Source organism: Epinephelus fuscoguttatus, linkage group LG21 (genome assembly GCF_011397635.1).
Source record: "Epinephelus fuscoguttatus linkage group LG21, E.fuscoguttatus.final_Chr_v1".
Taxonomy (NCBI): domain Eukaryota; kingdom Metazoa; phylum Chordata; class Actinopteri; order Perciformes; family Serranidae; genus Epinephelus; species Epinephelus fuscoguttatus.
The window spans coordinates 8,145,186-8,165,811 of NC_064772.1; the positions used below are offsets into that span (position 1 = coordinate 8,145,186).

General features: G+C 38.3%; 1 protein-coding gene across 1 annotated transcript in view; it reads left to right on the forward strand.

Moving 5' to 3' along the window:
* The first annotated feature begins 6,522 nt into the window (after window positions 1-6,522).
* Window positions 6,523-20,626, forward strand: part of LOC125882243 (vasoactive intestinal polypeptide receptor 2-like) — a 65,107-nt gene continuing 51,003 nt past the window's right edge. Inside the window, exons 1-2 of the mRNA XM_049566016.1 lie at window positions 6,523-7,017; window positions 16,079-16,178. Of these exons, the coding sequence (XP_049421973.1) occupies window positions 6,961-7,017; window positions 16,079-16,178 (157 nt within the window). The 5' untranslated portion in view covers window positions 6,523-6,960. The remainder of the gene's footprint in view (window positions 7,018-16,078; window positions 16,179-20,626) is intronic.

The following is a 20,626-nucleotide window of genomic DNA, read 5'->3' on the forward strand; positions in this document are numbered from 1 at the left end:
TCATACTTCCCATAGGTGAAAACTCACCAAACTTTGTACAAAGGTCCAGTCTCATGCCAGATATCCTCAGCTGTAAACTCAAGCCAATAGTCCTGGTGGTGGCGCTACAGCAAGCGTGTAAAGTTCAAAATTTTGACAATTCATAACAAATCAACCAAACGTGCTACAACTTCACAACTTCCATCAAACTGTAGCCCCAATACTGAAGAAACTTTTGTACACTACCTAAACAAACCTATTAAAAATTATGAAGTTCATCACTCTGTTTTTTCAAAAACTGTAAAACTTGTTAAACCTATCTCCTCCCACAATTTTTGCTCAATTGACACCAAACTTGCTACAGAGCATCTTCAGACTGTCCTACACAAACTATGTTTTTGATTTATCAAAATTTGAGCCTACAGTGCATCAAAATGTTTGACTGTAAACGGTACTGTAAACATATACATGCAAATTCTTGCTAAATAAATCTTCAATGTTCATGAAAAAAATGAACCTATAATTTCTACTTGACACTCAACTTTTTGAATGAACCATCCATGTACTCATTGTGCACTGCATGTTGCTGTGCTTCTCAGTGTGACAATTCTGCTCTCAGAGTAGCAAGTGTAAGTACAACTGACACTTGGGATTTTTTTTCATCAGTTTGCAAACAGTGTTTTAATGTTATAGCACAGCGTATGTAATTGGAAAGAATGTAGGCTAATATAAGTCGATTTTTTTTTTAGATAGCCACGTGCAGAAAGGGCGCCACTCCCGTGCGTAAAGTCATTTCTCACAATAGTCTCTCTCTCATTGGGACACGAAGTGAGACTATACGGGTGATGCAAAGAGTAACGGGCAGTGTGTCAGTGTTTCCTTCCTCCTGCAAAGTGTGAGCAGAGATTCACACAAGGGTGTAAGTTTCAAACTTGCCTACTTGCCTTACACACACACTGTTATCTAATGCACACCAAAGTGTAGCATGTTTGCAACACACCACAAAATCACCACAACACCGCAGCTCTCTTTGGATCTCTTTTACTGAATGAGTCTGTAATGACACAACATGTGACAGGGACTGCATCAGTTCACATCCTTCTCTCCTCTCAGAATACTGTCTCTCTCAGCTCCAAATGCAGACTGAGTAAAACAAAACATTTATACAATTTCTATAGAACATAAATAAAATGAACAGCATGATCAACATGAAGCATGAATTGAAATGATCGTATAGTGGTTATATTTTTTTTTTTCCCAATCATACCTGTAATGACACAACATGTGACAGGGACTGCATCAGTTCACATCCTTCTCTCCTCTCAGAATACTGTAAGGATGCATAAAATAACAAAGTAGAACAAATGACAAAAATAAATATGCCCTGTCTCACATGTCTAATTCATCACAGAGTGAGCACATTGACCTTGTGTGCATTCACACACACACACACACACACACACACACACACACACACACACACACACACACTCAACATTAGACAAGCAAAAATACACTTTACATTCATTTTATACAAATCCCAGGACTACATTTCCCATAATGCCATGCGTCGCCAAGCGCAACTTGGTGCAAGTAGCGGCACTTCAAACTTGTGCTTTATGCATTACAACTGTCTTACATAGCTCTTCGAAATATCATTACAGTGCTGTGTTTTAAACACTAGGACAACTTTTAGAAGCTAATTTGACTGAGAGAGAATGTACCACAGCGCGACAGGGGGTGTTCACTGACCTAAATACTCAACATGTTCTCATGAAAATAAAAGTACATAAAATATTACTCCTTTGTTAATACTGGAAACAGTCTCACAACAAGGTTATGATTCACCTAACATAATCACTGAGTGTTAAATAAAAATTATAAAAGTATGATAAATCTGTATACCCCTCCTCTCACTGTCAGCAATTTGAACATACCAACTCACTTATTGAACAGGGGCCTAAAGTTAGGTGGAATACCAAAACACACTATTACACTTATTACAAAGCAGTCCAGTTTAGATGTGAAACTGGGCAAAGTCAAGTCAGGCTCCTGGCGGGCTCTGTCCATGGTGCTGATATAACCTGTTACAACCTCAGGCTGCTACAATGAAGGGAAACGAGACAAGTGTGCAAGAGTTAAATGCTTAAATAATGATAAATAACCAAATAAACATGAATATAAGTAATCACTCATGTCAGTGTCTATGGGTGTGTGGAAATGTCTATAGAGGGATATTCAGTTGGAGGGTGGTGAGCTTATATCATGAGGCACACCGGGCCCAGGTGGGGCTCATCATGAGGTTAATGATGACCCTCTGCTTCGTCCCACATCCTTTTACAAAAAGTACAGCCAGGGCAACTGTCAAACCCAGCAGAGCAGAGGGGTTGTTACAAACCCCACACTACAGCATATGGTATTCTGTAATGCACTAGCTTTTGCATGGGTACAGGTTTCACAGCTGTAATAATATCTGAGCAGTGTATTTTGAACACAGCGCTGCATACATTTTCTTATTATTATTTTTACATTTTCTTTTGTGTGAAGATCGTTTTATTCTAGCTGCTAATGTTTTGACAATTTGGAGCTGTTGCCTCAGACATCAGAAGCTCCAGGCAATCTTGGGTCACCGCAGCAGGATGCTGTTAATAATTCTAGTGTGGACTGTCCAAGTGATTAAACACAGGAAAGGGGACTAGAGCAGGATAGCACCTCTGTATGCAGCAACTCTGTGATTCACAGGACTTCCTCTGGCAGCTTTAGGTTTAAGCTCACTCCCTTTGCCCTCTCCCTTTTTTTTTGTCGGTGACACGAGCGAGACGTGAAAATTTTGTGGTGATGATCATCGTCACAACTGAACCTGTTTACCTGCAGGCTCAAGCAACAGTGTCAACTCTCTTCAACATGACCTGAGCCAGAATTGCATCCTTTTCATCCAGAGCCCGCGCAAGAACTGCAGCTGTTTTTAAGTGTACAAAAATCAAGTTTTATTTGACAGGGTCCCTCCAGCTTTCTTTTTTTCACAGTTTGAACAGTAACTTAGCCTAGCATTTAGGCCTGCCACTGTCTTACACACACCACCATTTTAGGAGCTGCAAGTCAATTCCCCACAGGGTTTTCTCTGGGAGCTTTGGTTTTCCCAACACTTACATAATTTGATAAAAAAAGTAATAATAAAAAAAATCAATAAATGTTTTGCATGCAAATTTTTTTTTTAAATGACTCAGTGGAAAAAAAGGCATAATCATTCACTTAAAATGATATATTTACTGTTGTACATATTGTTTGCTTTTTAAGGGTTTATTAATGTTGCTTATGTTTTGAATGAGCATTCATCATAAGAAAAAGCATTGTCATGTGACAACAGCACAGCATTTGTGACATTTATTGTGTGCTCACAAAAAGGGAAATTATGCAACAAAAAAAATGTTGAAAATAGTAATTTTTTTGTAGGGGTTCTAATGGAAATTATTAATATAATCAAAAGGTAATTGGTTGCGAGTGCATCTGCAGATGTTGAATTACAGAAAGACAAGTTTCTGACTATAAATGTATTTGTATTGAACCAGGCTCTCAGGTTGGTTCGCATTACAAACCAAATGATGTTTTTAACTCATCCATTTGGAAAATAAATTATACATCTTAAATTGTATTTGATATGATATTCTCTGTGCCATGCAGATAGACCTGACTCTAGTAGAAAACGCAGGCCTTATGAACATACTTAAAGAAACTGAGCCCTGTTACAATGTTCCTTCATTAGCCCATTTCAGCCAGACTGTAATTCCTGCTTTGCACAAAAAAGCCCAAATTATGATGTTAGTATTAATACTACATTTTATATTTTATAAGGAACTTTTTCTGTTTCTGCTAAGAAGACACCCCAGATGGGTTACTCCATCATTGTTCAAAGTATATATAAAAAAGATCATGCTTTATAGTGTTAGTTTTCATAAACACATGAATAAAAATAACATAAAATGTAAGAATTTGAAAAATCAACCGTCCCATGACACCACTGTATGGTATCGAACTAAACTGTGGATTTTGTGAATCTTTACACTCTTAGTTTGTTGACAAGAGTTTCTCCCCACTTGTCCTCTTACATTCATTCTGATCCACTCCACTGTGTTGCTTTCATGATGTTAAAATGTTGTCAGTCTAACTTTACTTCCTGCAGGTGTTTAACATTTAAAGCCTTTCACGGAAGGGATTACAAGTCACAAATGTATTATAATGAGGGGTCACAAATGTCCAACAGATTAATCATCACTAGTGGCACCCACCCCACTCCTCTGATACATAAACAACAGTCCCTTGGGAAGTTTCTTTATTCTAAATTATTCATTCTGACATCATTATTAAATAAAATGAGGATTTTATTTTGTCATGGGACAACTGGAGCCCAAACAGAGGACCCTCTGAGGGCCTGTGCCCCAGAGCTATCACAGTTTTCTATTTTTCTTTAGTTTTTATTCATTTAGTTTGGTTTCAGTCAGTTTTAGTTTATTTTTTATTACAATAGCCTACTGAGTGTATTAGTCAGGGGCAAATTTTAAGAAGTTCAGAACAGGTTTACAATTCAAACACAACACTTGTAAAGACAGTTGACTCACGGTCATGTCCACATCCCAGTCTGCATGAACATGAGCACCAATGCCTCCCCATGCTTGTTGTGCTGACAGATTTAAGATAATATAATATAAGATAAGATAAGATATATATTATTGATACCCAGAGGGGAAATTCAAGTATCACAGCAGCACAAGACAAAAGACATTAAATAGAATAAGATAAAAGGGAAAAAAATAAAAAATAACTATCGATAAATAAAAGATAAAAAACAGTAAAAAAAAAAATAAAATTGCTACATCAAGATAAATAAAGTCACTAAAATGGCAGACAAAATGTTGAATACAATAAAGTGTCAGATTGGCAGATAAAGTGTCATAAAGTTCCATGTTGATCAGATGCAAAATAAGTCAGTCCAGAACTGGATGTAGCTTAGCCAAACTGCTGTTGTACAGTCTGATGGCAGAGGGCACAAAGGAGCATTTGAATCGTTCAGTCCTGCACCTGGCTGAATGAGCTGCCCATCAGACCAAATGGACTAGGAAGTCAACTAATGTGTCAGTGAGTAGAAGTAAGTTTGTAAGTAAATGTAAGGGTATAATATTGTTTTACTTAGTTTTCTTTTCTTTCTTTCTTTCGTTTTTCCCCTAAAGTCTAGTTTTTAGTTTAAGGCCATTACAGTTAAGGGGTGACACCACAGGTGAAAACATTTTATTTCATGGTCAATATTTTTTGACATTTTTTTTTGACATTTTTTATCACATTTAGATGTTTACCGTAAAATTTCAATTAGTAGCCCAGGCTGTTATTTGCTTAAATCATAACTCATCAGGCTTATATTTGGAACAGGCGTCTATATGGGACAGGCCCTTAATTCCTTGCTCAGCAAATATGGGAAGTACAATCAAATTGTTTATTTACACCAGTATGAATATTACTTGTATAAAAATTAAGATCACATATCAATTATGTGTTATGTTGCGACACTTGTTTCACAGCATCGGAGGATGATGGCATAAGGCATACCGACACAATCCAACTTAAAACAATACTCATAACTTGGATTAAATTTGATGAAAAACACCTTTAAATCTTTTGAACGTTGGACCTTTACAGACTAAAGGAATACAAATAACTTAATTGAGTAATGGACACATTCAGACTTTATAACAGCCTCAGAGGAATGGAGTCATTATTTGTGTTTTGGTAATGCTGGTAAATCTGAATGAATTACTGTCTTCCCCGGTGCACATGGTTTCAGTAAAAGGAAATTAACCGAGCTAATGATGTGTAGCATCTCCATATTGACAAAAGTTTAAACATTTGTATTTGTATGTGTGTTCTAAGCAGCTAACTAGTTTAGCTCCAGTGGGTAGTCAACAATCTGGTTTTGTACATCCAAAGAATTTCTATAAAAATGAACTGTTGGAGGATTTACAGTATTTTAGATCATATTTCTGTTCTGGAAATGTAGAGGAGTTTGTTTGACAGCCTGATTTATAGAACATTTTTTTCATAAAAGTATGGATTTGTTTTTTTCCTGACTGTTGACAGTATTTTCTGATTTATGGAGTGATAAAAAAATCCCCTGTGATAAAACCTGTGACTGTAATAGGACAACAAAGTGAAACAAGAATTTTGAACCTGGCTTTAGCCAATGTTCAGATTTTTGTTCTGCAGGTTTATGCATATCTGTGCATATTTAATTAGATAATGCCTCATTTTAACATTTTTAACATAAAATTTCAGCAAGGTTAAGCAAGGTGTTTTAGTTTTTAATTTAAGTTTTAGTGTGCTTTAATAACCGTGTTTTGGGCCAGAAACTAAACTTCAAAGGTGACCCAACGAAATATACATACATATAGTTTGGTCTGATTTCAGCCACACGGTGTCGCTGTTGATGTTTCTTATAAAAACACACTCAGGAAGCTCCCTCAGGTTCTTCAGGTCGGCGACTCGGCGGGAGCGCGCATCAGCCCGGGGTGTCCTGAGGGACAACGTGTGACGGGGACGCGCGTTGGTTTGTAAGTGAACAGAGAGTGAACCAGACCACCGCCTCACTGTAACTTAGCACACCGGACTCACCACAACACACTGGGCTGTCCCGGCCTGTATTAATACTAACGGGAACCAGCTCGTGTCACTTTGGACTGTTCCACGTGTGAATTCAGTGTTTTTACCTCGAGATGGTTACTTTTTCGCGTTTTTTTGAAAACATATGATCTTTTTTTGTGGTGTGATTCGTGCGTAAATCTGCCAAACCAACGTGCCAAAACACTGATTTACAGGCAACACTTTGCGCATTAAACTTGTCAGACTGCAGTTTGGTGTCATTTCACTGCAGCGCACGTGTTTCCTGCTGAGGATGTCCGTGAGGTGAGCTGCTGTTCAGGTGGATGAGATGTGACCATGGATTTTACGCACCGACTCGCTCTGCTCCTGCTCGGCTTCACCTTCATCCACATGGTCAGTAAATGACTTGTTACTGAATAATTAAGATTTATGGGATTATTTGCGTTATAACTCCATAAGTATTTTAAAACAGTCACTTTATGGCATTTAAACTCATTTCTGTTACATTTCACAGCATGCGAGTTTCATGTGGCACAAAATATTTAGTTTTTAGGCGACTTAATAGCAATATTTGGCCCTGATATTACCCCAATAAAAGTTAACACTGAGTTTATACCGAGCTTATCCTACCTGATTTATTTTTGTTTCCTCTGTATTCCTACCGTGACTGTTGGTTTTGTGCATTTAAAGGTATTTTCCTTTAGGATTTCTGCAGCTTTTAGTCACCACAGTTGAATAATTATCATGTTTTGTAAACGTCCACTCTGTTTCTTTCAGTGTCATAAACTCATTAACACCGATTGGACTGTACTGTAAACCAGTTAAATCAGCCTGCAGGCGCTTTTAAACACCAATGATAAATTTTACAGTCTGCAGTTTGACTGTTTTTAAGTCTTTCCTTGTGTGAAAACATTAATTATAGATTCACTTCCTGGCTGCTGGTTTAATTTTTAATATTCAGGTCTGATTTTCACAGTAGGCTGGGCTCTATGTTTAGACTCAGCAGCCGCCTGGACCTTTACTTCATTTATAATACAAGTTATGGTGTTTTAGAGAAGCTAAAAATTCAGCACTGGAACTTTTTTAGTGGGTTTTGGTGTAACAACAGAGAACTCAAGTGGATGATTAACTCAAGTTAGACTCTTGTAGATGTTGTAGAGGTGACGTCAGTGGAGAAAAAGTGACTCATTTAAAATGTTACTCCTGACCTAACTTGAGCAAACAGATACAGCTGTCCGTAAGAAGAAACACAACTGATATTTTAACTTCTAGGCCTAAGTGTTTTGATTTTAGTTGATAAGACTGACCCTTTTCCTTTCATCTTAAAAAGCTTTAAGGGTGGGATGTTTTTTGCATGTATTACCCCCAAATTTAAGTCTGGTGTGTTTGGCATACCAAACAGATACATCTCTCCATTAGAACAGAATCTTCATTAGAAAAAAAAAAGTTTAATAAGGCTGAACAAAATTTTTGATAAAACCTGAATTATGAATGTTAATTATTTTTAGAGGAGAATTTGTAATATTTTCAGTGACCTTCTGAACTTTTCTGCAGCACACACATTACTGTTTTGTACAGGTGACATAAGTTACCTTCTGTATCATCCTGCAGCTGTATTAACAAAAACTAAAAATCCATGAGGCTTTAAATTTTACATGAAGCATAAAAATATCTAATTTTAATGTCTTTCCCCCATGTGAATACTTCTGCTATTTTTTGTCTGCTGGACAAGAAATTTCACAATGTCAAACTTTTGCAATCACAAAGGAAATGTGTGTGTGTGTGTGTGTGTGTGTGTGTGTGTACTTATGATAAAATTTGATGACTTCTGCTTCCTGTATTGATCTTACTCTGGAGAGCAGAGTCCTGCTACTGTGTGAGGCTGCAGGGACAGGACAGGACATTCAGTAGCAGTAAACAAGCTAATTTTGATACTTGCAAACGCATAACACACGCAACAGAAAAAAGTGGGTTAATCAGCCTGTGAGAATTAAAGCTGAGCTGTGATACAGTGATTTTCTGTTTGACTGTCAGAGACTCTGCAACTGTTGAACTTCAGCGTGAAAATCCTGCAGAGTGATGTCAGTAAACTCCTCTAGTGTTGAGCAACCCGACTGATCTGTTACGTTTGACATTAAAAGAGGAGAGGGACTAGAAAACCTTATGTTAGAGAGTCGCTTAGCCCACTGCCACATTAGCAGACAAGTCGATGTATGGTTTGGAGCTTTGTTTGTGCTGATTTGCATTTTTTTTAACATCAGTTGTTTTTTATGTGAGGTGCTTAAATGTCCTCTTCATGTTGCAGTGAGCACTGGTTATGTGATGCAGGTAATAATGGTATAATGGTAATTAGGAGAAAACTGGGCTGCATTTGTTAGAAAAGAAAAAGGTTATTTAGGAGCGGAAAATGTTAGGAACATCCATCCATCATCTTGCACTTATCGGGGGCCAAGTCGTGGGGGCAGCAGGCTGAGCAAAGTGATCCAGATGTTCCTCTCCCCAGCAACACTTTCCAGCCCCTCCTGGGGGACCCCGAGGCATTCTCAGGACTGATGAGATGTAAAATCCCTCCAGTATGTTCTGGGTCTGCCCCAGGGCCTCATACCAGATGGATGTAACCGGAAAACCTCTAACGGGAGGCGCCTAGGAGGCATCCAGATCTGATGCCCCAACCATGTGAACTGACCCCTTTCGATGTGAAGGAGCAGCGGCTCCACTTCGAGTTCCCTCCAGATGTCTGAGCTCCTTACCCTATCTCTCAGCTGGAACCAACCCACCCCACAGAGGAAACTAATTTCAGCCACTTGTTTCCACAATCTCATTCTTTCGGTCACAACCAAAGCTCATGACTATAGGTGAGGGTTGGGACGACAATCGACTAGTAAATTGAAAGCTTTTCCTTCCGGTCTGGTGCAGAGCCCACATGACTTCAGATGCCACGCCAAACCACATGTCCATCTCACGCTCCATTTTACCCTCACTCATGAACAAGACCTGAAATACTTCATCTCCTTTGCTCCGTAACTCTCTACCATAGCTTCAGACTTGGAGGTACTGACTCTTATCATTCTTGATCACTTTGCACTCGGCTGCAAACCGCCTCAGTGCGTGCTGGAAGTCATGTTGTGATGAAGCCAACAGAACCACATCATCTGCAGATAGCAGAGACGCAATTCTGAGGTCCCCAAACCAGACACTCCCCTAGAAAAAATAAATCTGCTTAGAAATCATGGGGGAAAAAGGATCTTTCAAACTTCAGAATTTGGTGAGAATTATCACTTTTTAAGTTTATTTCAGTGTCACAGTAATCCAGTCATAGTTGTCTCTACATCCATGGGTACACTGCAAACAGGAACTGTTAATAGATCATTTGGCATACTTTCAATGGTGCTAATTTTCAAAAATGTAAACAAATACAGTCTTAAAAGGAAACATCACTGAAGTTGTGGCCCACAGCAAACCATCTGACTCCATGGCAACATTATAATATTTTACCTGTTTACCTCCTCTAAAGCATTTTGTGACCAGCCAGTGTCTCATTAGACTGGTATCGATTAATCCTGCCAGAGATTGATTCCACTTTTTATTTTGGACATTGGTGTGTGGACACTGAAAAAAACTGCTGTGCTTTTATTGTTGCAGCAAACAAATCAGGTCTAATCAGTGGTTTCTGAATGTAGTCGAGATCAGATGAGGTTCAGGATTACAAACTGAAAAAAAAAACATTCTTTTGTTTAGTTGGATCCATAACATTTTATCTGTAATGGATCTGTGTGTTTTTGTGTGTATTTGTGTGTATCAGAGCTCATTAGAAAACAGAGATTATGTTGTTCGTTGGATTAAATAAGGTCAGATGGTTCAGCCCCTGCCCTTTGCTGCTCTCTATTTATAGTTTTTTGTTTTGAGAAGCAGCAAATGGAAACCTGACATTACATCAGTATTTATATTTGTTTGTTGTCAGAGGTTAATTTTCTGTTTGTGCTGCTGTTTTATACAACAAAGAGACACAAAATAACTAGAGAGAGGGGGAAAGCAACCATAAAGTGACCAAACACAAAATTACCTCAAAGAGGCACAAAACGACTACAAAAAGACAAACTAAATGGAAAAGGGGGCAAAACAACCACAATGAAACACAAAGCAATCACAAAAGACATGAAATTACCTTAAAGCCACAGTGTGTAGGAATTTCTCCCATCTAACGCTGAAATTATATATTGCATTCAAACGGATAGCGCACTCTAGTGCCTCACTGGTTCAACCATGTATTGCAACAACAGTAGCCGCTGTGTACCAAAAAACTATGATAACACTGATGAAACCATAGGCGTTTCTGGGTTGTGATATGCAGTAGTGGTGTAAGTACCTGGCTTAAACCAGGATATGTGGCACATTTCTTAACTTCTACCACTCAATACCAACACATTATTATCATTACCAGTCCTCTTTTTTGCTGCATTTAATCGTAGGTCACTGTTTATGTTGTTAGGTAGGAGTTAGCTGACGTTTCTTCTAGCTAGGAAACGTTACAGGTGGTCAGTACCACTGTCCTCTGTTTGAATTGGAATGAGAGAAGCTAGCTGTTGTGTCATGTGCATGTGTTAATATTAAAGCCAAGGTGCTACTGACTACAGTAGCTAACTGACTGGATGCCCATTAACATTATAACTCCTATTGTGTGTGTTTATTATTATTATTTTGTAATTTTCAAGCACTTTTCTTTTTTGAAGTGTATTTTTATTTATGTATTTGTATTATATAATACAGACAAGAAGGGAAAAGGTAGAGACAAACATTGAAAAAGTCAATTACTGTTAATGTGTTAATGTTACATGTTGTGCATTGCATTTCAAATAAAAGTCCAAAAAATAAGTCCAAGGTCCATTTTTGGTATTTTTGGTACTCACTATAGGGGGCTGGTTTACTCCAGAAACATACATACTGTTTATCTGTATGTTGAGGAGCTGCTGTATCAAAATGAGTTATCCTCCCCAGAAATTAGGGTTACGATATGTTTCTTTTATGATTCTAATCCATTCCTCTTTTGCTGTGGCTCAGCATTTAAATAACCTTTATCAGATTTGATGGTTTAGTCACAGACTTTCCCAAAAAGTGTTGTGCTTTTTTTCACAAATGTGGGAATGAAATTGAGTGAAAATGTACAAAACAGTAAAATTTATCTTGCCTGGCCAGGCAGCTCTCTGGGTGCTCAGCACCCCGAAACTTCTGGTCCTAGAATCGCCCCTGGATGAAACCATATCGTCCGATACTTCATGGAGTATTCATTCAGGCTCCTACACAGACACACGCGACAGGAGTTGACAAACCCCCTCCTCACCATGCTGGCTTTGTTTACAATGTAGGACTGTTGGGGCGGGTGTAAATCGAAACAAACCAATGACGTCTTGTCTTTTGACAACTGACAAGTGGCTCAACCTCACACACCTCATCCCTCTCCTCGCATCACTGCGCCGCTGACAGCTGGTGCTGGCCTGTGATTGCATTACCTTTCTCCTTCAGCAGCTCTCTCCACCTGGGAAAGGCTACTCCGATGTTGACCCTTGTTTTTTGATTTTGCTGGTCACGTTTCCTTTTTGATTCCCTTTTGCGCTTTCTGAGGATTCCGTCTCCCGTGATGCCGCATATGCATGATCCTGCATTATGCTCAACGAGTGGGCCTTTGTTATGCTGTAGTAGTGCCGGGGTAGTAGCGAAGCACCTCTGCTCCTCTCCTTCGGCTCCTCAGTCACGCAGAGCTGACCTGGCTCTCAACAAAAACGCCAAAGGTGGGGCTGTATGTCCCTCGCTGGCGGATGTATTCTCAAGATGGTGAAACGTAATGGAACCCCGCAAACAACGTACCCACACAATGTACAAACAAATCCGAAATTCTCCTTTTATGAGAATCAGTCAGATTATTGGTGGAGGTAATAATACACCAATGATGACATATTTATGAATGCAGACATCAATTTTTGCCAATAAACAACTGAAAATGCTACACACTGTCCCTTTAAAGAGGCACGAAAAAAGTTTAAAATAAGAGGCGAAACCACCACAAAGTCTGTTTCTTGCTCCTACACAGGCGAGGTGGGAGTGCATTTTGAATATCCGAGCACAGGGGGGTCCACACTGTCTCAAAACCCACCCATGAACATACGAAACAATAAAGTTACAAAAAGTAAAATTGGTTCATGTTGAATGTTGACTGAGGTCATTTCAGGTCTCTGCAGGTCGATTTTTAAACCATAAAAATGACAAATGTTCTGGGACTTAAACAGCATCCAAAAGTTTTAATAAGAACAGTGCACTTTGGAAAACAGTCCTGTTGTATTGTTTATGACAACAAAGCCACTGAACAGACTAAAACCAACAGGGAGTCTCTCTGCTGACATGTATTGTCTCTGTATCCTGATATATGTTCTTCCTCTGTGCCAAAGAGCTCCACTGTTGTTACAACACATCAGTGAGCCATAGTGTTGCACTGGGTGACATGTTCCCTCATTACCACGATCACACACACACACACACACACACACACACACACACACTATGGTTTATTTTGACTCAGTCCCACACACACCGTCCTGCTGACACAAATACTCACTAGGGCACCAAATGTGGATTAATCCGCTGCTGAAAATAGTCCTCACCAAATGCACTATTTCCTCCTGTTTATTTGATTTAAAAACAACAAAAAAATCTACAGTGAGTGGCTGTTTTAGGAAATTACTGACACTATATATATGTGTTCTTAAAAGATTTACATCTTCAGTAGGAACCAACGGGCTGAGAGCCACAGACAGAAAGTCAGAAAGTATTTCCTGTACAAAGCGATAAAATGGTATGTGGATGGAGGTCAGCAAATTCAAAACAGTACAACTGTATGTGCAGTACAAATTTAATGTTTGCACCTTATTTTGCCGCTCATCTTTATCTGCTGTCTTAATATCTGATAATAATCTGGTAATATCTGATAACCACATAGTACAAGATCATATCAGTTGTTGTAACAGAGTTGCTGGGACAAAGACATGTCTCAAACAAAGTTAATTTTCTCTTAATTTGTCTGTCTGAAAACTACCAAATGCCCAAAACTGGGTCCAGTATTAACGTCAGTGACAATTTGCTGAAAGAATTAGTCATAATTTGTGCTCATGTTGACTTTTCCCATCAGAGGCAATAGACCAACCCCCTCTCATCCTGTCTCGTCAAATACTGCTGCATTGACATTTGAACAAAAGTCACAAAACAAAACAAAACAAAAAAAAAACTCAGGGTACCCTACTGTGTTGGATTTTGACATTTATGGTTGGCATCTCAATTTACGCTTGTTTTATGCATTGTGTTTTTTTTTAAAAAAAAAACTTTCTGTTTTCACAGGAAATGTACTGTTTCTGCTCATTATGTGCATACAGAGTTTTTCATTATAAGTTTTCTAGATAGGTCGAACATCTCGTTTTTATGTTTTGTACTTAAGTTAAGGCAACAAAAGTCCCTGGTTAGGTTTAGGGGGAAAAAAGTAAGCATGGTACTTACTAACGTTATGTCACGTCAGCTGACATTCTTCATGTGACATGTTACTACTGAAGCATTGTACACATACCACCACACTATGTTTTTACTAAAATAAAATCTCCTAAAGGGGCGGGGCAGTGGCGAAACCCACATGAAACAGATACAGGAAATGAGCCGTCTAGTTTCCAAGCGGACTGGTATTTAGAGACGTTCTAACATATTGTTGGAATTACCTGTATGTTTGTTTGTTTGTTTGTGTACCTGGGGTGTTTGGGTTCTGTTTGTATTGTTTTTCTTTATTGATGGAAACAAGAAGTCACTGTAAATGAGGTGACTTTTGATTGGTCGACAAGATAAGATGATGGGTTGATTGGCTGTAAATGATGGCTGGATGGATGGATGAGTCTGAGTGCGTGTGTGTGTGTGTGTGTGTGTGTGTGTGTGTGTGTGGTATAAACACACTGACAGGTCTGAAATACAGCTCAGAGCAGCAGCATATCTCAGTGTAAACAGACCTCACACACACAGTCAGTATATCAATGAAGTCAAGTTGACACATGGACTCATTTTGTTTGAGTGTGTGTATAGTGTTCACGCTGCCCTCTTGTTTACACTCAAGTTGAATGTGTCTCCATGGTTACTGTCAGCTGTACCAGGACACACACACACACACACACACACACACACACACACACACACACATACACACACATGCATGCACAGGCATCTGTTTTAATGGTGGTAAAAGTTGTTAATTAGCGGCACAAAAGTTTGTAGTATTAATCAATTTAATTTAATTAATCAATTCATTTGTCTTAGATATGTAGATATATGTCATGTTTTGGCTGAGATGTTAAAGTACTGTGTCCTTTTTCTGACATGTTACTCTTTGTATTTGGTTTGACTTAATAACAACAGTCACACAGTGTTTTTCTTACTTGCGTAGTTTTACAGAACTGTTTTCTGTTTTTTACAATGTAGCAGTAAAACACACGTAGAGCGTGGGGTGTTTTTTTTATTTAGGATAAATAACTAAAAATAGAAATATTGAAGTACTGAATGAATAAATTTAAACGAAAGAAGGGCGTTTAGGGGAAATCTGCTTTTTTATGTATAAACATATGTTTTTATAATTTGCCTGACAACCAAAAAATGGAAGAAAATTTAATGTTGCAAAAGAGCAGAACTTCAGAGTTTTATTTTTTTTCTATCTTAATTAAATCAATTAATTTATTTAAATGTTGTTTACATTTTTCCGTAATTTGGTTTAACTTAAGTGAGAATTAGGAACTTTTACAGAATAAGGCTTTCTTTTTTGTAGTAATAAAACACAAACATAAAACATGGGGTGTTTTCCATTTAAGATTAACAAATAAAAATGAAAATATTAAAGGGCTGAATAAACAAATTAAAACAAAATAAGGGCATGTCAGGGAAATGTGCATTTTCCACTTTTTCCCAATTTTTAAATGAAATAAATGATATCACACCAGTTTTCAACAGATGGGGAGTCTCTCACCATTTCTTCGTAAATGCTTTACGAGCAGCTACGACATCTATTAAGAATTTTTTTTTTTTTTTAACTGTAAAAACTTGAAGCACAGGCTTGATGGCTACATGGTACACATTAATTTATGGGACAAACTTAAGTAAAGCAGTGGTACAAAATACTACAATGAGGGAATAAAACAAGCACATGGAGTGCATTTCTGATTGTATTCTGAAGGTACGACTTATCTTAAATTTCCTCCCTAAAGCTTCCTGGAGGAAGTTGCAGAAACATGAACTTTTGTCCAGCAAACTGAAGCACGTTCATCAAACACCAGCGTTCAGGGCCGAGACATGGAGAGCCAGAGCCTGAACTTTTGACTGACGCAGCAGGTTTGTTCACATAGGAGATAATATTCATAATATTTATTTCCTCTCATCCCGACAGGTTAATGGAAAGTTTCCTCACTGCCAATTCCACTGGGAGATTCAGAGAGCCTGGAGAGAGTGCCAGACACAACTGCAGCAACAGACGCCTGTGAGCACAGGTATAAACACATGCGTGTGCGCATGCACACGCACACGCATGCGCACACACACACACACACACACACACACACACACACACACACACACACACACACACACACACACAGGGAATTATTTGGAATTCAGCTCTTAAGTGAAATAAACTCAGGATGGAAAGTTTTATGATTACTAACAGTTTTGGCATTTGCAGGAACAAAAAGTCAAATCTCATACACACACACACACACACACACACACACACACAAATGTCTGTGTGTGTGTGTGTGTGTGTGTGTGTGCGTATATGCATTGACTGAGGTCAGCTATGTGGACAGAAGGGTGTGTCTGGACGGCGTTTCAGCCTGTGTTGCAACACACTCGCTATCAATCATTTATTTACTTCTCAAGCCAAGTACTCCAGAGTCGTGTACATACAACGCTGAGTTGCTCTTTTTTTCTCTAAAAGTTCACGTGTGTTTGAATGTTTGAGTACAGTGATAATATAAGAGCTTTTTATCTGTGTGGTTTGCAGCTTGTGGGTTCTTTCTCATGCCTCTCTGCAGTCATACAGTATGTGTGTGTGTGTGTGTGTGTGTGTGTGTGCAGAATATGTGTGTTAAATTCACAGTTATTGTATCTTAAAGGACTAACAGAATATGACACATCATCGGGTCAGAGTTGTGATGTAATTTAAAGGAGAAGTTTGTAAGATTTAGGGGGATTGATCTAGCTGTGAGGACTGTAGATTGCAACCAGTTGAAACTTCTCCTGGTTAGAATTCAGAGGTCTCTTCCTTTTCAAAACAAACAGACCAGGTGATTAAAACCAGTCAAAACACTGAAAAAAGATGTTTCACGTTACAAATCAGTGTTTCTCTGATGCTGTTTGCCACGTTAGAGACAAGCTGCTCATCCGGCATCTGCTGACGTGCGCTCACCCTTTTTCTGATCCAGCTCAGGAGTTTTCACCAGGAGCTAAATTATCCACAGAGGTCTCCTCTTCTCCAAAACAAAAGTGTTTAACAATGATGCTCATTTCAGATGGGCTTCTAACTACAGTGGCTGACGTGTAAACCAATACATTCTCACTCCCAACTCATCATAAATCTCCACTTGGTCAGTTGACTTTTACTTCTACATGTAACTGTGTATCCTGGATATGTTTGTTGTTGACGTTCTGGGACGTTGTGTCACTTTACACCTCTTACATGCATTGCTTTCAAAATACACTTCAGTGTTCACAGTTTCTGCTCATTAGATGCATACTATCTTATCAAAATAAACTGACAACGTCGGTAAAACACTGCGTATTTATGCTTATCTCATTGTGCAACAGAGGCACATAGTTGGGTTTAGAAAAAACCCCATTGTGGTACCATTCTGGTATTTGATGGACCCATTCACCACCCCTCCAGGGACTTTTCAGTACTTTTAATTAAGTTGTTGTTCAATGGCATCTCAAACTGATGCTGTCCTGTGGGGTTGTGAACTGACCCCACCTAGCAGTGTATTGTACTGCTGCAAAAGAATGACCTCTTATCAGTGTTGTCTGACATAGAAAATAGCAACCCCAGTGGAAGTATTTGGCAACTTCAAAATAAGAACAGGCTGGGAATATGTGGATGTCCCTATCTAAAGCCAGTGTAGAAATATAGTGGTGCAACCTAGTGATCTCCATAGATGAGGACCCGCTCCATTTGCAGATACAAACGGCTTATTCTGAAGTAACAAAAACACAAAAGTTCTTATTTTTTAGGTGATTATACACTAAAGAAAAGAATACATACTTATTAAATTATATTCTATTTCTGCCAATATGTCCCCCTGAATCCTACACACTGGGCGTTTGAGTAAAATCTGATGCAAATACTTTTGTACTTTTTCTTCAGTTAAGTTAAGTTACACAAAGAACACAGTAAATTGATAATATTAAATATTTATCTTTGGTCGACCAAAAAAAATTGCAAGAAAATATATAGTTGAAAACTGCAGAACTTCAAGAATTCAGTGAGTGGACGAGTTTTAACCAAAATGGTGAAGCAAAATTATTGTTCAGTTTTTGCTAAAAAAAAATACTGTCATGCATTAAAAATAATTTTAAAGTGGTTAGAGGTGCAAAACCAGCTTACAAAAGGACAAACATCCACAAAAAAAGCTTTAATCATTCCATTACCTTATCACAAAGTCTTATATCTGATTTAGTGCTTTAAAATTTTGCCTTAAAATTACAGGATTTGTTTTAAAATGCACCTTAAATCAAGATATTAAAGCCTACAGTATTCCTGTAATAGCAGACTAAGTGTCAATAACATTTAGAGTTGCACTGCAATCCTTAAAGTATAACATTTTTATAACATTTTCATTTTACCCCTTAAAAAAACAATGTAACATAAGTAAGTAAGATGTTCAATGAAGAATTTTCTGTTCCCTCCTGTCAGTACATCAGAGCCAAATGTCTAAACTTCAGAGGAGGAGAGTGCTTTTATGTTGATTTATGTGTCCTGACTGTTGGTTCAGCGGCAGGCACAAGATCAGTGAGTTTCAAACAAGGAGCCAAACAGGAAGTCATGAGCAGTCTGATTTATACCTCCAATGTGTGTGTGTGTGTGTGTGTCATGTCTGATGGAAATGGTCATACATGGGCTGTCAGGGAATATCCAACATGTGTATCTGTGTCTGGGAACATTAGGCAGTTTCAAGTGTTTGGGATTGTCAGGGAACAATTTTAAAATAGGATTTGTGGGAAAGTTGCGCTGCTGTTATTGTCCGAGACTTCTTCTCCTGGAATTAATTAGGAGTGGTTTAAAGCATCGAGGTTTGTTTTGACACAACATTACAAAAATGTTGTAACACTGTAAAAAGTGTCCATCTTGCTTTGTGTGTGAGGCAGTGGGGGAAAAAGTGTTAAGATCATTTAGTAAAAGTCCTAATACCACACTAAAATACACTCCACTACAAGTAAAAGCCCTGCATTCTCAGCCTTACTTAAATAAAAGTGTAGAGTGGTACAGTAAAAGTAATCATTGTACAGTAAACTGTTTGCTGTCAATGTTTTCTTCTTGTATCTGATGTTTCTGGATTAATATTCCTGCTGCAGTAATGTGTGTGTTGCATTTTACTGCTGTAGATGTTTAAGGTTGTACTTATTTTAATTCCTTTATATACTGCTGGGTAGTTTCATCTGCAGTAATGTATTATATTCTATATGATCACGTTTGTAGCGTCAGTGTCCAAAGATGACTTGGTTAGGTTTAGGGAAGGATCGTGGATTGGGTCAAAATAAATGTTTTGTAAGGATAAGGAGACCTTTGTCGTCATAGTTACAATAATGAACAGGTGGTTAAAGCTGTGAAGCGATTGCAGTCATGGTTAAAAGAAACTCGCTTAGTGAACAGTCTGATGTTTTCAGTCCAGTGTTAATCCTGGCACCTAATTTAGATTTAGTTTTAGTCTTTGATGAAAATGTTCATTAGTTTTGATTAAATTTTATTATAATCATTTTTTAAGTTTTAGTCATCAAAGATTAAAGACATTTTAATTTTTGTCATGCATTTTTGATTTTTCACACGTTTTGAGGCTACAGCTGTCATTGTCTTTGTTGTCCATTCATTCAGCATTATCATTTAGTTTTTATTTGTCGATGAAAAAAATGACACATTTCACCATAGTTGTTGTTTTTAGATGTACCTCTCTATTAAGCGTTTAAACAGTTTTTATTGATTTTGTTGGTTGTTTTTTTGTTGAGGGTGGCACGGTGGTGCGGTCGTTAGCACTGACGCCTCACAGCAGGGAAGTTCCAGGTTCTAATCCACCAGCTGTATGGGGCCTTTTTGTGTGGAGTTTGCATGTTCTCCCTGTGTCAGTGTGGGTTTTCTCTCAGTTCTCCAGCTTCCTCCCACAGTCCAAATGAATGCAAGTAAATTGGTGACTCTAAATTGTCTGTAGGTGTAAATGTGAGCGTGAATGATTGTCTGTCTCTTTGTGTCAGCCCTGTGGTAGTTTGGCGACCTGTCCAGGGTCTGTGTCTCTCGCCCAATGTCACCAGGGATAGGTTCCAGCCCCCCCGCAACCCTGTACCAGGATAGGCGGTTACGAATAATGAATATTCTCTGTCATAGTTTTTGTTGTAGAAAGCAGTCCTTTTGCCAGAATAAAATGTTGGTATTGTACATTTCTGAAAACCACAAATAGTTATATTTCTACATTTCATAAGTGTCATATCAACATTTCTAAAGTGATGTAGTATGTGAGCTGACTGTCATGTGGAGGTGGAGGGGATGGTGGATGGTGTATCACCTTGGCCAAGCTGCAGACCACTGTTAAAGACCAACAACAAAACCAAGTGTTTCATAGTGAGTCATCACTGTGTCTCCAGCGGCTTTTCAGCCTTTAATTGTGCAAGATTTATAGCAACCTGTTGCTGTGTTTCCTGCCGAGACGAAACATTGTTGCTTTTTCTGCTGAGATAG